This window comes from Lissotriton vulgaris, chromosome 2_1, assembly GCF_964263255.1.
Source record: "Lissotriton vulgaris chromosome 2_1, aLisVul1.2, whole genome shotgun sequence".
NCBI lineage: Eukaryota > Metazoa > Chordata > Amphibia > Caudata > Salamandridae > Lissotriton > Lissotriton vulgaris.
The window spans coordinates 626195132-626209570 of NC_141687.1; the positions used below are offsets into that span (position 1 = coordinate 626195132).

The following is a 14439-nucleotide window of genomic DNA, read 5'->3' on the forward strand; positions in this document are numbered from 1 at the left end:
AGAGGTACGGTATAATACTGCAATAAATGGAGGGCACTGAAACACGAGAACTAACGTTACGTAGGCGATGGGGGCACTGTGAAAGTATCAAAAGCAAACCCACTGAAAGCGGATCTGAAAGAGGGAAATAAATTACAGTTACGGTACCGGTAATCTAACAATACTAATGTGGATAATGGCAATGTACAACACAGGGAAGTGGGGGGCACATCTGGTGAGGACATTCTATGATCCAATATGACAGCATTCACATTACATTTTGAATTGATTTTGGATGAAATGCCAAAGAAAGGATATCAAGTACCGTAAACCAAATATCAGAAAGAATGCTTTGGGTGCAAATCTTATGCACAATTCTCCAAATGGCTATGCAGGACTGCGTTGGAAGTGGGGGTAGTCTTATACGGCGAGTACAGCACTAAACCTACATTTTATCAAGAAAAGTAGGGGATCGTCTTATACGCCGGGTCGTCTTATACGCCAGAAAATACGGTAAATGCTGTGGGAAAGATGATGTACTGCGTGTTGTGCTAAGAGCAGCCTTCCTTCTTACCGATGGTGGATTAAGTCTGATTATGTAAACTCTCAAATCTAAAAGCAAGAAAATGATTACCACTGAAAGGAAGTCAAAAACATACCCACACATGGACAAAGTGGAAAGGCATACAGAAAAACGAGCAGATATAGGATAATGATAAATGTAGGAAGTAAAAGGTACATACAGGCATTCATTCTGCAAATAATACAACCGGATTTAAGGGAATAAGAGGGATAACCCCAATAGCCCTGCACTGCTACTACCCACCTAGTCAGTAACCCTAACTTTCCAGCAATAGATACTTACATAGTGCTGGGGAGCAAACGATATCAAGCTACACATGACCACGAATCAACTAACAATAAGGTGTGTGAATTTATTATATTGTACACAAATTTACATCAAAACAAAGTTTGAACAAAAAGAAACACTAACAAGTGTATATCCGTTTTCTTTAAATTGCATACCACGCAATAATATAAATAGTTTTCAAATTGCCTTCCCTCGATCTTTCAGTGAAAAAATATTGCCAGAACGTGTTTGGTGAATGGTACATCCTGTCTGCCCAGGCTTGTCTAAGTTGTTCAAATATTTAAAAATAATTACAAACAAAACATGTAAAGGTGAAGTATTTCAATACAGGTTCACAGCTCGGTTATTAACGCCTAACAATGAAAGTGCACAGCCTCTTACTTAAATTAATGTAAATAAATTAAACCTGTTTAAAATGCAAAACATGAAATACTATCCTGAAAAATATGGACACATTTACATAGTAAAAACACAAAATCATTCTTCTTCTCTTCCTTCTTTTTCATCTTACCAGCAGATGAGCAGTTCCCCTGCCCTTAGTTCCCAACTGCACGTGTATCTGATATCAAGACCTTTATTTTAGCCCTAGTGACACGCCAAAGTGAGCGTAGTGCCATGGGTCTGCCCAGCATATACGAGGGTCTGAACCTGTCCGGTGGTGACACTGATCCTGTCCTGTGTATAGTACGTAAAGCAGTGGTGGCAGCATCTCGTGTTTTGTGAGTCACGGTGTGATCAGATTTTCATTGTACCTGTACCGCTTATAGTGTGGCTTACAAGCGCCTATTGTTAAAAACATCGCTGCAATGTGAATTCCCGGAGCCGTGCACTAACATCCTCTGCGTATGTCGAGTGCATGAGAAGCGGGTGGGTAGCACATGTGCAGTAGAACGACTGTGTGTGCAAATGAGTCTTTATACTGTAGCCTTGGGGATCCATCTTCCTCACAATCAGGTGGCATCTACCTAGCTTTTAGGCAGTATTCAGTTGGAATCTCTCTCATATTCAGCTGTACATCTCCAGTGGTCAAGATATAACTTTCTGGCATTCAGAAGGTATCGTTCGGGCCTCCTAGGTGTTGTGCTTTATCGTTCAGGCAATATCCCTCTCGCATTCAGATAGTATCTTTTGGGAATTCCTTACATTCAGCTCGTGAGTGAGCAAGCAATCATCTGAAATGGTGTGAAATCTCTAAAAAAATACATGGGCATGTTCACAAGAACGTGTGATAATCATTGCAAAAGTTACTTAACACAACTTCCAACATCGCAGTCTATCTTGGTAAAATTACTCTGTGTTAACCAAGCATTCTCAACACAGTGGTACCATGCGATAGCCTCTTGATAACGCGTCAAATGTCAGCGTAAAAATCAACACCACGCCGCAAAAATGCGAAACTAAAAAAATCCTGCGATGAGGCCAATCGCGGTACAAAAAGCAGCGAATACCAGTTATAGGCGTGCAAATCCCACGCATCTGGCGGGAAAATGCACTATAAAAGCTACAAATACAACACACCAGAAACAATCTAAAGTGCGTAGCAACATGGATGCACCCTGTCCTAGCGCAGAGGCCGACGCAAACCCCACAGACCACCAGCAAGGAACAACAGGGTCGGGGAAGGCCAGGAAGGCCAGGATGAAGCGAGAGAGGAAGACTGGGTGCAGTCTACAGGAAAACCGGATCAGCGTCACGGAGGTGACAGAACACTACCATCAACTGACCCACAATTAGACTACAGTGAATGCAGTCAGAGTGTCGAGGAGGTCAATCAAGGAGGCCAAGAGGTGCTGGAATGATGTGACAACCTAAACCAGGCGCAAACCCGCTGCCAACAGGAAGGCTGCAACAGCGACAGGAGGAGCTGGAGGAAACAGAGGCCATAGTCATCAGTGGGGAGACGGTGCAAGGAGTAGGGAGTACGGACACTGCCCGAGAGGACCTGATACAACATCAACAGGGTGAGTAACGACCAGGGACTGAGGGGACAGGGGGCAACCCCAACACTGCAGAACAGAGGACACAACTGGCTCCTTACACGTGCAGAAACAGGCCAACTACATCCAACAGAGCAGGAAACTGTGAGATTGGAATGTACGCGTACAACCTCACATCCGTCATGTAGTCCAAATGTACACGGTCCCGCATCCAAATCCTGCACAATCCAAACAGTCACAATGTACATTGTCATACAGTCTGCATGTAAACAAGAACAATGCGCCAACATACATGTCAACACAATGCCAACATGCATCTCCCCTTCACATTGCAGTTGGGCACATAACACCTCAAGCAGAGCACAGAATACCACACACCTGTGGTGTCGGAGAGGACCACCACAACTTCGACTCTCCGACACCCTACAACAGCCCATGGACATCCCACGCAAACCACCAACGGGACCCGGGCAGCCAAGCTACTTAGAGGAGAACACAGACCCTGCAACAGACCACACAGCAGGAAGCACCCGCAAGCACAGCTGGCTCACAACACTTCACCCACACATGGCACCTCAATGCCAGGTGTCAGAACGCCAAAAGGAGGTGGCCCAACAGGTGCGGGTGGGGTCCAAACCCATGGAAGGTGACCTAGATCACATACGTGGGTGTGTATTATCCATCAGGGATCACTTCCACCCCACAAAGGAGACTGCCATAGAGACACAAGCAGATGCACATTCACAGTACAGAACCATGCCCAGGGGCAAGCGAATAGCAGTCACACACCCACGATGGCTCTGCGTTCGACGGCCCAGGCCACTCCCCTTATGAATTGAGTGGGTGACAACAAAGCTACATGTCCAAGCTCCAACTCGCTGGCTGCGGTGACATGTCTGCGCCCACTATACACAGCTCAATGTAATGTTGCAGGGCCCAGGGCCCTCATGCATACAACAAGACCACAGGGACACACTTATATAGTTTGTGGGACTGGCTACGGGCACATGCACCCGGCCTCTTTATTGTCAGGGCCACATGTACAGTGACGCCTGTGCTGGATGTGTGTGGGGTGAGGTAAGGCAGCCCGCACGGAGCGCTTGGTGCTGGCCACAACTTTAACAGTGGACACCAGTGCAACGGAAAATGGAAACACCTGCATAACCGAGTCAACTGCTGAGCAACATGGAGGGAGCCGGAGCAAGTACAGAGGTCACCCAACATACAAACTGAAGTGTCCGTGAGTTTCAGTGCACTGAGGTTGGGGCACTAGAGCTGAGCGCGCCCATGTGAAGAGAATGTTTAGGATTGTGTCCCATCTGGACATTCCTGATGCAGATGCAGTGGGGGGTGTCACACCTGAATCATCTCCATAATCACCGTCGCAGGTCTCTCGCACTGCCTGAGGTGACATTGCTGCGTGAGCTCTGAGCAGCACATAACCGAAACAGTTATGGACGATTTGTGGTGCATTGATTTAGTGGCACCTGGAGTGCTGAGCAGGGGATCAGGCAGAAGATCGCATCCACGACATGTGTTAGAATTGGTCCTGGTGGTAGTGGGGTGTGCCTCCTGCGCTGATGCCACATCCCGGTTGGTCAGGGCTCGATTTGATGTGTGAGCCCTGGTGGGCCACAGTTGAGGCTGGAGGCACCGGACAGCGCAGGGCCACAGACACATGGCGTTGATGACCCCAAGGCCATTGCCTCAGGGGCCATCCAATATCTCTGAAGAAGGGGTCCCGGACCTGACTAGCACAGAGTTAGTGGCCCTGGATGCACAGCGGCCGGAACAGGCACCCTGCCACGGGACAGTGACTTGCGGTGCACTGAGGTAGGGCACCGTGGACTGGGCGGGTCCTCATCGATGTTGAAGGTGAATGTTGCGGAGGGTTGCGGGGGATAGTGGAAGGTGTCCTCCAGGGCATTTTGCGCGTGGTCTGATGTTATCCGGAAGCAGCAAATGGTGGAGTGGAAAGTGACAGCCTCGTTGCCAGAACCAATTCGGGATCAGCTACTTAAGATGAAAACTACCCCCTGGTCCATAGACTCAGACCCCACCAATGTATGACCAGTGAGTGTCCATGAATGTCGGGGAACAGACTTAGTGGCTCCGGGGCTGAGAGGGAATGCAGTCTGTGATGATGCCGGTACACTGATATGAACTCCGCCATTGCTAAATCTAGACTCTGTGACGTACTGGACCGCAGTGTAGGCCGGAGGCAGTGGTCAGCAGTGGCCCACAGCCATGTGTCATTGGCTCGCAATGCACAGAGTTAGTTACACCAGGGCAGTTGTCGGTAGTGTTTGATCAGCTACGTAATGATGATCATTTTTTTCCGCTAAGATGCAACGCGTCATCCTGTTATACCTCTCCTTGCGTGCAATGATATGCAATCTGCCTTCGCATAATCAATGTTCAGTTCCAATTCTGTGACCTACTAGAGCGCAGCCTAGGCCGAGAGCAGTAGTCCGCGTGGGCCCACAGAATCTTGTGGTTGTGATGTACTACTAAGGCCTGATGGCACCACATCGAAGGGAGTATAGTGACATCAAACGTTCCATGTACATATGAACTCGCCCATCAGGATATCAAGACTCAGTTCCAAATGTGGGACCTACTCGTGCGCAGCGTAGGCTGGGGGCAGTAGTCCGAGTGGGCCCACATGCACGTGTGGTTGTGATGCTATGCACAGACTTGGTGTCACCACATAGATGGTGACATGAACTCATCTGTTATGAATGTACTCTGCCATGGTGTAATCAAGACTCAGTTCCAAATGTGTGACCTACTTGTCCGCTGTGTCTGCCGGTGGAGTACGTCAACTTGAAAGGAGTACTGCGGACCTTTCTCGCGGAGGCCGTGATGGTCGAAGGAGGCTGCCAAGGTCGCAGCCCTCGGGCTTGGAGATTGCACCGGCACGTGGTGGGCCCTCTTCGACACATGCCGGTGTCCGCAGATAACAAATAACACCACTGGGTTTGTGCTCCCACCAGTAAGGCCAAGCCACTGACCAATATTAAACTAAACAACTGCCACTACTGTTCCCTCAGATTCATCTATATTCAAAACCATATTGGAATTCAACTCAACATGGGTCCAAGACTCATAATTCAGTCTGAATCAATCTTTTTGTTTTATTTGTACATCTCAAAACATTCATTTATTTAATTTCACCAAGTTTTCATTTTTAGCATCTAATTTACAAATAAAAATCTTACATTTGATAAAACCATCAACTCACATATTATAGATCATTCCATACAAACTATCACTAACTCTTGTCAAACATTCACACACATCACTCTTACATTCACAGCACCGAATATCTATTTACGATTCACTTCTGATTTGTTTTTTGCCAGATTTACAACAACCATAGCAACCAATTGTACAACAATTTGTCTGTTTTTCATCAAATTGGAGCTTTTTTCTATATATTTAATGTTTTTATGGCTCAACAAGAAAAATGGTCTACGCATTTCGAACTCCTACTTGCTGAGGAGTTCTCATCAGGACCCAAAGGCTTTTTCAATACAAGCCTGACTTTATTTACCTGATGCTGAAAATAAATCACACACATATCTACGAACGCTTTGATGTCTCTACGTGATGTGGGGAACTAGTTTCATTTTGTTGTCCCTTTTGAGACGATCAGTAGATGCGGGCGCTCAGGGCAGACGTCTGCGCGCAACTCAGAGCGTGGACCGAGTTAAACGACGTCTCCTTCATTAGCACTCTACCTATGTGTCGGCAGGTAGGCATTGAGGCCTGGGTGCGCAGGGGTGGGCAGGACTGGTTCGGGGACCAGCGTCCCGGGTGCACCAGGTCGCACAGGGTCACTGGCAACTCCGCTCAAGGCGATGGCGTCGGTCTCGTGGCGCTGCCTTGGCAGAGACGTTGGACATTCCGGAAGAGGATCACGCCAGAGTAATGTGCCTTTTATTCACAACCCTACACTGGGCTGGCGTACGCTGGGCCAGCACACTCCACTCACGCTTACGGGGGGAACGTAACAAGGTACTTTTCGTTGACCTCCCCCACTGGCTGAGGTGACATGGTTGCGTCCACATTCCACTGCACTCCATACACCAGCGGGGTCTGTCAACATAGATATGTGTGGTCTGCATACTGCAGTCTGTCCAGCACAACCACGCCACACTTGGTATTGTGTACATTCATATTCAACGTCACTTGCCTCCTTCACACATGTCTGGTCCCCACCTCTTCCCACATCCTGCTATTGTGTGGCTGAGGTGGCATGCCGTTGATGGCTAATGTACATGGCTGGCCCAGGTTCCCATAGTAAGTTGTGCTGTCATGTCTGGTGGGTGTGCATGTTGTATGTGAGCTTGTGACGTGTGCATCCCCAGAGTTGTGAGTTGCATGATTGTGGAGTTGAGGTTTGTGCTGTGTTCATTTGGTATTGGCCAACGAACAGTGCCTTTCTGTGGGTGCCATCCTGGCAGTGCAGGTTGATGATGGACTGACAGAAGGTGTAGGAATCATGCACACTGTTTGGGGTGTTGGCGGCGACGTTGGTGGGGATTCCTTGGTGGTCCAATATTGCCTGCACATTGGTGGGATACCTCGCTGTTGTGCTTATTGTGTGCAGTGTTGCCAGGGGCCACTAGTAGGACATGTGTGCAGTCAATTGCCCCCGACGCCTGCGAGAAGCCAGCTGTGGCGTAGATGCCTTGCTTGGTCTCCGGCTGTTCCTGCGCAGTGTGTGGGAAGTATAGATAATGGTGTACCAAGTTGATGGTGTCATCCATGACCGTTGTGAGGGGCATGGATTGGGCTGGCTGTATGACTCCTCCGACTCATGCGAATGACATTCTCTGGTGTTGGGTCTGTGAGGTTGGTGCGTTTTCGGAGGGTCTCTGTCTTTGTCTGGGCTGCCTCTGTGTTGGTCCGGGAGTCGTGGTGGCAGTGGGTGTTGTGGCCCTCTTGGGTGTCCGGCCCACATGTTCAGTGGCTCCATGGCATCTGTTGTTCTTCAGGTGTGGGCTGGGCTGGCCTCCCTTTTGTGTTACAGGTTATGGTCCGACTTTACACCGGGTCAGAGCAGGTGTTGGTTTCCTACTGCTAACACGCCTTAGCGCCTATTTTGGGATCTTATCGCTGATCTGGCTGGTCGTTGAGAATGTTGCGGAGTGGTGTTGTCGCAGCTTTTTCCTGGGGAACGCCTACTCTGCATCTCATTAGCGATAGTTGCGGAGGTCATCTGTGGCAATGTTTTTTGCGGCTGCTATCGCAGGTAAACTGTTGCTATGGGTTGTTAGCACCATCTTGTGAATGGGGTGATAAATTTATCGCTACTTTGGCTGCGATAAAGTGCCGTTAACTCAGCAATAGCCCTTGAGAATATGCCCCACACCCTTTCCTCTTTGGTCTTCGATCTCAACTTAGGCAGTGGTAAGATTTCTTTTGTTAGGCGAGGGTGCTGTGTACTTGCTACTGTGAAAACATACCAAACGTCCTAAAAGTCAGATTTACTTTCATTTGTATGAAGTTTTCTTTCTTGTTTGTAAAGAAAACAAATGGCCTTGTATCCTAATTGATAATGTAAACCTTCCCTGAGGTAGATGATTTAAATGTGTGTGCACAACGATACTTACCCAATGCACTAATATATGCACAAGCGAATACCCTACACAAGTCAAGTGGTGGCAGTTCCAGGAAGGGAGACCAGGATATGCTGCAAGAATATGGAAATTTGGTGATCATGGGTACTGATGACACATAGTAATGCATATATGCTAAAGACCTCCAGATACATGCATACTTATGACATCCATTGATGCTAATTTCATGAAGGGGTGCATAGATAGTAACAACATACATAGATTCAGAAGACACTAGTGAAGTGTAGGTACTTACAACATGCTATAGTACACTGCTACAGCATATCATAGATCATTGATTCTGAAGACATTCAAAGAAATCAATAAAAAGGCAGAAATTGATAGATATCAGCCACAGTAAAGGACTTCCATGCCTACTCACATTACCCATTTCCTATGGATAAGGACCAAAGACACAGCCATACCATATTAAGAGCGTTTTTATCTTCTACCCCCGGTTTGTGGGCCACATGGGGTGAAACACGTGTTGGCTGACCTGTTGAGAAGTAGGTCTCCATTATCACATACTCAATTAAATATGTATAAAAACACTAAACAGCATCACATTTGTACAACAAATTCTGGAAGATTCTACAACCTAGAATCGAATTTACTAAGTAATTTCACATGATATTACCTGTTGCTCAGGATAACTCTTATAAACTTTCTAAAATAAATGGGTCAGGGGTTCTTCCCTTTTCCTGGAGCAACTGAAAACAGATTCAGATTGGGGAGAGCAGTTGGCCTAACGGCTATGGCCGTCGACCTCGAATCTGATCAACTGAGTTCGAGTCTCGGCAATGACGCTGAACATCCTGTGTTTCTGGGCAAATTACTTAACCTCCCTGTGCCTATAAAAAAAAAGAATGTGTCCTCAATTAATGCAACTGGTGCTATGTAAAGCGCTCTTATACCCGATTCTGGTCAAGTTTGCGCTATATAAAACTCTGTAAAATTAAAATAAAAAAAAGATTCGAAATTAAAGGCAACTTTTATGCAACATCCATACTCATGCATGCTTTAAAACTATAAACTGAGCTTCATCTCTAGCTGTTTCTTTGTTCTTACAGTGTGATCCCTATCCTGTGTTTGCCTCATCCCAGACCTCTGTCAAATCCAAACATTTCCTAATACGGTATCCAGAAATCCACATTCATAGCAAAACATGGTATGCTTCTTATTTTATTTATTTATTTTATTTTAAAAGTTTTATATAGCGCTGGCTAGACCCGGAGGTATCAGAGCACTTTACATGAGCATCAGATCATAGTTACAGGTTACATCGTTACAAAGGTTACACAGTTCTTAGAGCATGGCAACATAGTTACTTGTAAGGTCGAGATAAACAATAAGCACTAATACGTAAGGGGAAAAGATGGCAAGGTGAGAGATTCAGGGGGGTTGGAGTAGGGGGAACTAGACAGATAATGAAGGTGGTAAAGAGGAGGGGAGGGTGAGAGACACAGCATGAGGGGAAGGTTGACGGGGACACAAACCGGTAGACGAGTCAAGGCAACGTCCAAAGTCCAGTAAGCTGTAATCCCAGGGGAAGCGGTATCCCTTCCCTATCTATATTGCGAGAGGCTCCCTTTACGCAGTGGACTCTCTCAGAGAGGTCTCTGAGACTCCAAGGCCTACATACTGGATCCTTCCCCAAAAAGGGGAGAGGGAGTGCTTTGGGAAGGGGTGCCATACCATACCTCAACTGTGAGTGGCTCCCTTGGTGCAGTGGACTCACTCAGCGGGTTCGCTGAGACTCCAGAGTATAAATATTGGATCTTTCCCCAACAAGGGGAGAAGGAGTGCTTAGTCAAAGGTCACAAAGGACAGGGGGTAGGCAGAGTAGCAGGCAAGGGGAGATATTCAGGGGAGAGAGGATAGGAGCTAGGGAAGAGACAATAAGGAGAGACGAAAAGAAGTCTGTCTAAAGACCGACTGGGTAGGTGACAACCAAGGAGGGAATCCAAGGCCCATCTCCCCTATAGCTAAACCAAGTAGCTCCATCGGGCATCAGACAAAATAGTTCAGTCTCAAAACATTGAGAGAGGAGGGAGGGAGAGACATAAATAGAGGGAGGATGCGGCTTGGAGATTGGCGGGGTAGAGGATAGACCAAGAGTTGGGGCCAAGTTTCGAGATAGGTGATACTGAGGGAGAGGGGGAAAGAGAGAGGAGAGACATGATTAGGAGAGTAAGGATGGAGAGAAGGAGTAAACAGATTAAATCATAGGATTAATCAGAACCGGAATATAGAAAGGCTGAATTATGGCAGAGATACATTTAGCCCAAAGCAAAATTACAGCAAAGAAATGGGGGAGAACAAAATAGAAGAACATCCTATGGGGGGGCAACAAAATCAAATACAGTAAGCAGCATTAGACAGCATAGTTGTATAAAATGAACAACAATAGTAGAACACGTCCAAATGTACATTGAGGGATTAATGCTAAGAATGAGAAAGATGTGAAGTAAACTAATAGTGGGAAGGATGAGAGTCAGCTAAGGAGAACACACACCAGAGAAGTACGGTGCAAGATGCATAGGGGCATATTATTAAGGGGGTTTATCTCCTCTTTTTTGGCTTTAAAAGCCAAGAAAGCGGAGATAAAATTATCTCCCTATTACCAAGCTGTCGCTAACACCAGTTAGCGACAGCTAGTAGGAGATAGCGACCATCTTGGGCCCCACTTTGCATGTCAGTGATATTTATCACTAATGAGATGCAAAGTGGGCGTGCCAAGATGTTAGAGACTGAAAACAGTCGCTAACATCGCTATCTCCTATTACCAACTTTTGGAGATATTCGCGCTAAGCGGGAATATCTCCAAAAGCTAACACCTGCCCTGAGCAGTTCTTAGCCATGTTATCCAATGGGAGGTGGATAACATGGCTAAGAGCATTTGCTCGATAATGCATGAATATCGCTGACTTTTCAGCGATATTCATGCATTTCGGCCGTTTTTTATCGCATTTGCGATAAACCTTGTTAATAGCAAGGTTTATCTGCGATAAAAATCGCCGATGTGCGGCGATAATTTTTGTCTCTAAACAAGTTAGAGACAAAAATTATCGCTAGTTGTTGGTAATATGCCCCATAGATATCGCACTAGGTTACATTTGGCCAACAGCAAATAATAAAAATAGGAAATGGGGGTGAACCACATGAAGGAACATCATAGAGGGGGACAACAAAATCAGACAGATTACACAACAATTATAAAACATATCAAAAAGGGAACATTAGAGATAAAGATTAAGTGTGAGAAAGATATGAATAAGGTTAAGGAGTGAGAGAGATGACTAAAGAGAGTAAACATCAAATGAAATAAGGTGCAGGATAAATAGATAGATAGCTAACTACAGGATAAATACAAGGTAAGAGCCACCTAATCAGTAAAATACATACAATAATGATATATAATACAAGATTCTGTACAGAGAAATACAAAAAGAGAAGCAAATAAAAGCAGGTTAGAAGGGGTGTGGTAGAGGGGTGGCAAAATAAGCGCACTAAAAATACAATTGTATAGTGTAGGAATAGGATTGATATTTAAAATAGATGGGGGTAGAGTTGAAAAGAGGCGAAGAAGAGAGCATCTGAAGGACGGGTAGCGAGATCATGAAGAAAACATGGGCAGGATAGTTGGGGGTGAACAAAGATAGGAGAAATAAAATAAAGGAGAAGGATAAGAGGTAAAGAGATGGGGATGATTTATAGTGAAAAGAGCAACACGATTGAAATACCAGTGGAGTTGTAGACGGGGCTCCATTCAAAGATGGCCACCAATTCTTCTTCCAATTCATATCAGCTTCTGGAGATGGGTAGTGCATTTTGGTGGAGTCATGGCTGATTATAACACTTAGGGCTTAGTTACAATGTCATTTGGAAAATCCCTGACCGCTGATCGGAGGCTTTCCCACCGACATTGTAGGTTTGAATTCCGACTGCCATATAATAATGACCGCGGTCAGAGTTTAAACTGGCCTGGGAATCGGTGCAGTGCCGGCGGGCTCAAGGATCCAGTCGGCCAGTCGGAAAGGCATCATAATCACTTAATGACAACGTTTCAGTCGTCGGGATTATGATGTTGGTTTCCGACAGCCTTTCCGTGTTGGCCTTTCTGACATGAATAGGCAGTCAGCAAGCCACTTGCCCCTCCCCCGTTGGCCCTCTACATGTGGCCCTGGGGGGCACCTATGGTGCCCAGCCTAAAAAACTTTGCACTGTATGACAGGTATCATGAGGTGCCTGCCACAAGGTGCAGAGATTTTTACAAACTCCCATAGAAAAATAGGAGTTTGCCACCGCACCATGTGCGGTCCCGTGGTAATCAGGTGTTGGGAACGGCCGACCAATGGTCGGGCAATTCCCTCACCGAAACGGTGCCCGTCAGATGCAACTCCAACTGACATCACAATTATGGCTGTAGTTGCAAATTCATTAAGTCTGCTCAATAATGATTATATTTTAGCACTCCCAGAACCTACCCTCCTCACACATAACTTGTCTTGTGTCTTACAGTTGAACATGACAGGGACACCTTCTACCAGAAGCCGTACTGGAAGGAGTTTAAGTTTGACCTGACACAAATTCCATCAGGGGAAGCAGTGACTGCTGCAGAATTCAGAATTTACAAAATGCGAAGTGTGTCCCAACATGCAAATAAGAGCCTGCATATCAGCATTTACGAGATTGTGAAGGAGCACAGCAACAGGTACGTGGCATGCAGGGTGAGGGGAACGGGCATTGCACACAGAACACACACGACTCACAGAGTCAAATACCCCGCAGCAGCAATGGAACAGCCTATATATTTGCACATGAGATGTACTTGTGGTGAATCATTTTTAAGAAAGTTACAAAAAAATTGTAAGATGGGTAAATGATCCTGATTATTATCTAATGTTTATGTCAAACCCCATGATTAAAATATTCATGGTGGAACCGATGCATTGATTGCATTGGGTCCTGGCAAATAATGGCCAGCTAGAACATAATGATCTACTAATATCCACGGATCCCAAGACTGTAATTCAATACCCTCTTTCAAAGGTACAAACATTTTTAAAGATAGCTTCCTGCTTTGTCAAGCGCTATCGTGGTATTGTAAGTTTTCCTTCTACAGAATCCCAATCAGAGCATCCCACACACCTCAGTTATACTACAAACCTTTTTAACAAGGTTGCTAGCATAATATTTGTTCCAGAGAACATGTTGGCTACTTTTGTATGTATGTCTTTATATATTTGACCACCCTAAACCAATGGTTTTCACATAGTGATGACAATGCGACTGATTACATGTATAGGCCAAGTAGCCTTTTATTTCTGGAGACTGGGAGTGTTTCGTATTTGATCCTGGAGATCGCATTCTTGCATTGTCAATCAAATCATCCAATTGAGATTGATGGGGTCCCTCATCCTTTATGCAACTGTTTTTGTATCACATGTAGGTCTTCTTGACAGTCAATGGTTTAAAAACTCTGTTAGGTTGCAGTAAGACTCCCGTCAGTCCTCATCATTTGGGGCCTCTACAATCCAATATTTTATTGTTAGTGCTTTAGTGCCGCCTAACATTTGTTTAAATCCCTAGATGATACCCTGTGTCCAGTGCAGTCTCTTGGGAATATGTATGAATAATTGCTCTTTTTCATTGCCACGTAATGCAGAGGATTATATGATCCCTTTTGATTCCCCTCTGTATTGTGAAGCTAGTAAAGTCTTTGAAGCCCTTTTCATTCATGTCTGTGTGTGAGTCCTGAGGCGGAAGCCGGGACTGGTGTGTGCGCATAGCCTGATTATTTCATTTTAAAAATTTACTTGCACTTTATTTACTTGTTCGATTTTTTAAACTGTGCAATTTTAAAAAACGTTTACTGCGGTAATTAATTTCCCCCAGCACTGACCTGCCTCATTTCGACCTCGTAGTCGGTCTTTGCCCCCCAGCCCCACCGCAGCCGATTAGGCGCTGCCTGGGCTCGTGACACATTGCAGCCACCTTCTTGGGTGAGGAGTAGGTGAGCGGT

At 45.8% G+C, this 14439-nt stretch overlaps 1 protein-coding gene across 1 annotated transcript in view; it reads left to right on the top strand.

The window, feature by feature from the left end:
* LOC147730880 (bone morphogenetic protein 8A-like) overlaps nt 1-14439 on the top strand; it is a 320574-nt gene that overhangs the window by 196008 nt on the left and 110127 nt on the right. The window contains exon 2 of the mRNA XM_086955748.1: nt 12936-13128. Coding sequence (XP_086811874.1) covers nt 12936-13128 — 193 coding nt within the window. The remainder of the gene's footprint in view (nt 1-12935; nt 13129-14439) is intronic.